This window comes from Thamnophis elegans, chromosome 16 (assembly GCF_009769535.1).
Source record: "Thamnophis elegans isolate rThaEle1 chromosome 16, rThaEle1.pri, whole genome shotgun sequence".
NCBI lineage: Eukaryota > Metazoa > Chordata > Lepidosauria > Squamata > Colubridae > Thamnophis > Thamnophis elegans.
This window is the reverse complement of record NC_045556.1, coordinates 8736907-8744406: the sequence shown is the minus strand read 5'-3', so window position 1 is coordinate 8744406 and position 7500 is coordinate 8736907. Positions and strand designations below refer to the sequence as shown.

Sequence of the window (7500 nt, the reverse complement as noted above, 5' to 3'; positions counted from 1 at the left end):
AGTTCAGGTAGATGCATCTTCCAAGACTTCACTCCTGTATTCAGAGAAGAGGAAGGAAGTATTAAAACCCACGGTCTCCTTTTGATGTCCTCTTGCCCGCAGATGATATTTGATGATTTTTCTAAGTGCAGGTTAAATGCAATGATGCATTTAATGGCCACATCTAGTTTTCTCTTCTCTCCTCTCCTTTTCTCTTATCTTCTGTCCTCCTCTCCTCTCTCCTCTTCTTTTCTCTTATCTTCTGTCCTCCTCTCATCTCTCCTCTTCTTTTCTTTTATCTTCTGTCCTCCTCTCATCTCTCCTCTTCTTTTCTTTTATCTTCTGTCCTCCTCTCATCTCTCCTCTTCTTTTCTCTTATCTTCTGTCCTCCTCTCCTCTCTCCTCTTCTTTTCTCTTATCTTCTGTCCTCCTCTCATCTCTCCTCTTCTTTTCTTTTATCTTCTGTCCTCCTCTCCTTTCTTCTCCTCTCCTCTACGTTTCTCTCCTCTCCCCTCCCCTCCCTATTCCTATTCCTATTCTATCTTGTTCTGATAATGTGTGGAAGCAAACGTTGGATAGAAAATTGCCCCCACAATGTCAAAGTTTGCCAAAGTTAATGTTGGGGGGGGGGGAAACAGCTGGATTTGACCAGCCCCATGCAGTGAACCAAATTTTCACTGGCTATGGTAGATATGCAGGCACCCTCTATAAGTGAGAGAAAATACCATCACCAAATTGCGACTTGGGGCTGAAAAAACAAACTATCCAACATATAAGTCAGAGTAGTAATCTCGCTGTGTAAACTCTGACAGTGTAGAGGCAGAGAGCCAAAACAGGGCCTATCATAGAGATTTCCTGGCTGAAATCTCTGAAGCAGAAATTATATATGTAATCTAAGCATACATTTATAATATTTTAGATTTTATACAGTTTGTATGTCAACTCATAAAGTTGCCATGGTGAGGAAAAGGGGGGGGAACGCATTCCACGCATACTTTCAGCTAGAGTCGAATCTCAGGTTACTACAGGAGGCTTGGGAGGGATGCACCTCGTTGGAGAATGTGATTTATGACACAGACTGAGGGGAAGGGAAGGAACAAGGGTAAAGTTCAGCTATAATTCAAATGCGGCTCAGATCTGACTGCAATAAGTTCTTGCCAAAATGGTGCTCCTAATAAATGACTGGTTTTCTTTTGAAACTTGGCTCGAGACTCATGAATCAAGCATCTTTCGGAAACCTGACATTGTATTTTTTTTTATCTCTCTGCGTTTTTAATCGGAATGTGATGTGAATGCACCATACGATAAATGAAACAGATAAATGTCCTTCCTTTTTTTTCTAGGTTTCCTTTTCTTCTCAGATTCCCGTGGCCTTCCCATCGGGCGACGCCAGCTCCCTCAGTAAACACATCATGATGTACGCCTGCCCAACCTTCTTAAATGAAAGCAGCAGTGTCCCCGCATGGAAAAGAACTAGTATTTCAGGCAGCCTGTCTGGATGCAGACCCAGCAAGTTCCAGGATCAGTCGAGCGGAAACTTGTCCACTCCCACCGTCATGATGATCTCCAAGCACATCGACGGCTCTTTAAACCAGTGGGCCGTTTCTTTCGCGGATAAATCCGCCTTTACTACGGTCCACACCGTAACTCACAAGTTTCGGTACTGTGGCCATCGGTTCCACCTCAATGATCTGGCTTGCCACTCGGTGCTACCGCTGCTGCTGACCTCGTCCCACCACAACGCTCTTCTGACTCCCGAGGTTGATGCCCCCTGGGATTTGGAAGGAGTAAATAAATCGGCGGATTCCTTGGGCCCCACTTTGAGGACCCCAGCCAAGCAGCACCTGCAAAATGCAGCCACCCGTACGTTCTACAACCCGGATGCGATCTACAGTGAGCTGATCCTTTGGCGAGTGGATCCCATTGGGCCTCTGTCCTACACAGGAGGAGTATCGGAACTGGCGCGCATTAATTCTCTCCATACTTCTGCTTTCTCGAACGTGGCCTGGCTGCCAACTCTCATCCCTAGCTACTGTCTGGGTCAGTACGATTATCTCCTCTCTCCCAGCATAGGAAACCAGAATGTTCATTCCCCCTTTGTCATGTGCAAGTAACCAAGAACCAGGAGTTGGGTTGAAAGCTCTAAAAGTGTATTAGATACAGGTTAACAGAGTTGAAAGGGACCTTGTAAGTCATCTAGTCCAACCCTCCTCCCTTCCCAAGCAGGAGACCATACACCATTTCTGACAGATGGCAGCCCAGTCTCTTCTTGAAAGTTTCCAGGGATGAAGCTCCTAAAACTTCTGAAGGCAACTTCTCTTCCACTGGTTAATTGTTCTCACTGTCAGGAAATTTCTCCTATATTTCCAGGTTGAATCTCTCCTTGGTCAGTTTCCATCCATTATACTTTGTTTGGCCTTCAAGTGCTTTGGAAAATAGCTTTGACCCCTTCCTCTCTGTGGCAGCCCCTCAAATATTGGAAGACTGCTATCCTGTCTCCCCTGGTCCTTCTCTTCACTAGACTAGCCATGCCCAGTTCCTGCAACCGTTCTTCATATGTTTGAGCCTCCAGTCCCCTAATCATCCTGGTTGCTCTTCTCTGCACTCTACCCTCAGGTGCCTTGGAGAATAGCTTGACTCCCTCTTCTTTGTGGCAACCCCTGAAATATCGGAACACTGCTATCATGTCTCCCCTAGTCCTTCTTTTCATTAAACTAGACATACACAGTTCCTGCAACTGTTCTTCATATATTTTAGCCTCCGCCGAGGTGGCGCAGTGGTTAAATGCAGCACTGCAGGCTACTTCAGCTGACTGCAGTTCTGCAGTTCGGCTGTTCAAATCTCACCGGCTCAGGGTTGACTCAGCCTTCCATCCTTCCGAGGTGGGTAAAATGAGGACCCGGATTGTTGTTGGGGGCAATATGCTGACTCTGTAAACTACTTAGAGAGGGCTGAAAGCCCTATGAAGCGGTATATAAGTCTAACTGCTATTGCTATTGCTATAATCATCCTGGTTGCTCTTCTCTGCCCTTTTTCTAGAATCTCAACATCTTTTTTATAGTGTGGTGACCAAACCTGGATGCAGTACTCTAGGTGTGGCCTTACTAGGGCTTTACAGAGGGATATTAGTGCCTCACGTGATCATGATTGTATACCAAAATAACAAGTGGCTTGTCTAGCAATAATCATTGAACTGTGTGGCCCTTACTCCACGCTGACTTGTTCTCAAATTAGGGACGTACTGCAATTCAGCCAGCGCCTGCTTCGTGGCGTCCGACGGGAAGAGCTTGAGGCTGTATCAAGCTGTGGTCGATGCTCGGAAGCTTCTCGATGAACTCAGCGACCCGGGCGCTTCCGTAAGTTTCACGGGATGAGTTGATTGGGGATGACTTGACGTTGACCCTTAGTCCTGGGATGGCGAACCTATGGCACGTCTACCACAGGGTGGCACACAGAGCCCTCTCTGTGGGCATGTGTGCTGTCACCAGCTGTTCTTCTGGCGCATGCTGGCCAACTGGTCTTCGGGTTTCCAGCACTCCATACACATGTGCGCACGATCCAGTTTGAGCACTTGGTGGCATGCACACATGTTCCGGTTTGGGTACGGAAGTGAGTCGGGCCCAATTTTTTGCAAACATTTTTTTAGCCACGAGTGTTAAGTGAATCACCACAGTTGTGAAGTCGGATCACATGATCGTTCAGCAAATCCTTGAGGTGGAGCGGAAGGAACCAGAGATATTTGTGATGCTTTTTGTAAGCTAATTGTATCTGTAAACCTGGCTTTCCGGAACGATGGGGTTCTAAGTGAGGTTGTACAAAGCAATAGCAAAGTTAAGTGTGTTGATAAACATACAATGTGACTGTTGTGACCCACCAGAGGAGCTGGCAGCAGATTCGGACAGTGAGGAGGTTGGGGAGGAACCTGGGCCAGTCCTGGAGTCTGGGGAAGGCTCTGATGAGGGCTCTGTGTCTGAGGCAGAGAGGAGGCCAGAGCCATATGCCAGTCATCAGCTGCCTTCAGAGACAGACATCAGTGAGGGAGAGGAACAGCTGGAGCCTGTTCCCAGTGTGCGCATGCACAGAGTTGCCAGATGAAGGGAACAGCTAAAGAACAGGGGTCGACTTGGGAGTAAGGCCACAGGTGGGAGGTGATTGGCCCTCCCATAGGACATAAAAGAGGAGCGAAAAGGGAGTGGGCTTTTGCAGGAAACAATGCGTTCATTCAGTCGTTAGATTCATTTCAGGAGTGTGAAGATCTGTCCGTGAATCTCAGAGACTCTGTGCCCAGCCTTTCCTTGCCCAGCACCTCATTTGGAAAATGTTAACATGGCAGCTTTCCAAAATAGATAAGGTCTGTAGTCCTAAATATTCCTTTGAAAGACGGTTTGCCAGGCCTTTGCTGAATGTGAATGAGAGGAATTCACATTTGTTTAATAAAAAGAGGTTTTGTCGGGACCAGGACTCTGCCTTGTGCTTTTTGGGGAAGCCTGGGTCAGAACAGTTCAATGGATGGTTTTAAGTCGAGGAGTATCTGTATTCTCCTCTGCTCTGCTTTATTTTACTCCAAATGTAGATTAAGACTTGAAGCTGTTTGTTTACCAATATTATTTTAAAGTATTTGACGGTGCTGGATTTTTCTCATCCCTCCTCCTTTAGAAACTGATTGGAGAAGTGTTTAACATTGTAAGCCAGCAGTCAACAGCTCGACCTGGATGCATTATTGAGCTGGATGTCATAACCGACCAGGTAAATCACTTACCTATTATACTTCAGACTGGCGTTTAAGTTTTACTTCTTAAGATTCCAAAGGAGCCTGACAACCAGTATTAGAAGTAGTTAAATTGCAATAGCTCATGTACCACTCCATAGTGTTTTTACAGTACTTTCGGAGCGGTTTACAATGTCAGCCTATGAACCCCAACAATCTGGCTCCTCATTTTACTGACCTTGGAAAGATGAAAGGCCGAATCAACTTTCAGCCGGTCAGGATCAAACTGCTGGCAGTGGGTAGAGTTTAGCCTGCAATACTGCATTCTAAACCACTGTGCCACCACATCCTCCATGAATCTGTTCACCTGCCACCCCTTTTAAAGCCATCTAAATTGGTCCTCATCCTTAAATCCAAGGGGAGCAACTTGGATGGTTCAACTACTCAAAGGGTAAAGAAATCTCTCCTTTTTTGTTCTCCCCGAATCGTCCCATATTAGTCGCAAGGGGTGCTTCAGGAAGAAACAAATTTATTTATTTCATTTAGTTAGTTAGCTTGTCAAACATGTAAAAGATGACAGGTATAACTATAAGCGTAAGCATGGACACAATAAATGGGTACGAATAAATGGGGACAGTAGGACAGGGATGGTAGGCATGCTGGTGCGCTTATGCACACCCCCTTTATGGACCTCTTAGGAATGGGGTGAGGTCAACAGTAGACAGTCTTAGATTGAAATTATGGGGGTTTGGGGATGTAACAATGGAGTCAGGTAGAGCATTCCAGGCGTGGACCACTCTATTGCTGAAGTCATATTTTCTGCAATCGAGTTTGGAGCAGTTTCCCTTGAGTTTGTATCTATCGTTTGCTTGTGTATCATTGTGGTTGAAGCTGAAATATTCAAAATAGTGGAATATCTTCTCTATAAAGATATTCTATCATTTGTTTCTTCTTTCTTCCTTGGGGAACTAAATTTTCTGAGCATGAAAGTGTTAAATGTAGGCATCAGGAAGGATATCCAACCTATCCGAGCTGCACTGGCTGCCCATTGGTCTCCTAGCACGATTCAAGGTGCTGGTCATTACCTTTAAAGCCCTACATGGCCTAGGACCTGGGTACCTATGGGACCATCTTCTGCCACATACCTCCCTCAGACCAATAAGATTGCACAGGATGGGCCTTCTCCAGGTACCTTCAGTGGGACAATGCCGGCTGGCGATGCCTAGGAGTAGGGCCTTCTCTGTTGCCACTCTGGTCCTATGGAATGAGCTGCCCCTGGAGATTCGGGCCCTACCCACTCTCATGGCCTTTCTCAAAGCCATTAAAACCTGGCTTTTCCGGCAGGCTTGGGGCTGTTGACCCCTTGATGGAGGTCCAGCCCCGTCTGATTGCGTGTCTGTTGTGTTTCTTTTTAACTTTGTTGTGTCTCATTATTTTGAATAATTCTTTTTAATTCTTTTTTTCATTTCTGTAAGCCGCCCGGAGTCCTCCGGGATTGGGCGGCATAGAAATTCAATAAATAAATGAATGAATGAATGAATGAATGAATGAATGAATGAATGAATGAATGAATGAATGAAAATTATAGACCCAAAGGTGCTTTTTCAAAAGGCAACTGAACTTGGTTTCTCCTTGAAGATGTTGCTCTCCTCATCTAAGAAGCTTCCTCAGTTTTGACCGAAGAAGCTTCTTAGATCAGAAATAAAGAAGCTTCTTGGATGGGAAGCGAAACGTTTTCAAGGAAAAACAAAGTCCAGTTGCCTTTTGGGGAAAAAAAAAACACTTTTGGGACAAGAATCTCCATAAACCTGTTCAATGATAGACCAACTTATTTGTGTAAAGCTCACATGATAAAATGCCTAACGCTTTGAATAACACTGTAAATAAGTACTTGGAAAGTTGTGATTTGCTTGTGATTTTTCTTGACTCTTCTCCTAGTGTGGGTCCAACACACAATTACTTCATGTCTTTCAAGAGGACTTCATTTTGGGCTACAAGCCGCAGAAGGAAGAGGTGGAGCGGAAGGAAACGGAGATATTTTTCCAACCTTCTAAAGGTCTTGTGATGCTTTTTGTAAGCTAATTGTATCTGTAAACCTGGCTTTCCGGAACGATGGGGTTTATACGTAATGCTAAACTGAGCAGAGTGGTGGCCTAGAGGTGGCTCTCTCTCCTCACAGTCAGGAGGCTGTGTGTTCAATCCTAGGTAGCGGCAGATAGTTCTCTCTCTGAGAAAATACACAAAGAGAAAAAAATCTGCTGTGAGCTCCATGTAGGCATCAGGAAGGGCATCCAACCAGTAAATGCTCGGTTCCATTCAGTCACAAATTCCATCCCATTGCAAGGGATTACAGGGTCGTTAAAGAACAAAAAATATATCATGGTAAACTATAATCTGGTTTCCAGTCTGTGGCTTGATATGAGGTGTGAAGACTGCCATTCTGATGGAAGCATTATGTGAGATTTAAGGATGGCGGATTAAAACAACGGTGATTAAAAATTACCAACCCCCGAACCTTTGTGATGGAGGAAAGGAGAATGAGGATTTGGGATTTGGTTATGGATCAAAGTCACTCAGTCATAAAATACATGACATGATTGGTTGGTTGTAATCTCATCTTAATGTCTACTCTAGAGAGTAGAGGTACGTGCAGGATGGGAAATGTTCTCTTTCATATACATAACAAATGCAGTGCAAGCAGGATTTGGCTAGGCTACTTTTAGGGGGAGAATTACCATCTGGCCAAGCCATAATCCAGAAATTCCTAGTTATTCCAGTTTCAACCAAGCCAATTTCAGACAAGTCTAGCAGAA

General features: G+C 45.1%; 1 protein-coding gene across 5 annotated transcripts in view; it reads left to right on the top strand.

Moving 5' to 3' along the window:
• The window catches only part of DMXL2 (Dmx like 2), a 93017-nt gene that overhangs the window by 32271 nt on the left and 53246 nt on the right, over nt 1-7500 (top strand). For all 5 annotated transcript variants that reach the window (XM_032232715.1, XM_032232712.1, XM_032232713.1 and 2 more), the window contains exons 11-15: nt 1-7; nt 1323-2019; nt 3214-3335; nt 4636-4725; nt 6626-6743. The exon at nt 1-7 is cut by the window's left edge and continues 265 nt beyond it. In XM_032232715.1, the coding sequence (XP_032088606.1) occupies nt 1-7; nt 1323-2019; nt 3214-3335; nt 4636-4725; nt 6626-6743 (1034 nt within the window). The remainder of the gene's footprint in view (nt 8-1322; nt 2020-3213; nt 3336-4635; nt 4726-6625; nt 6744-7500) is intronic.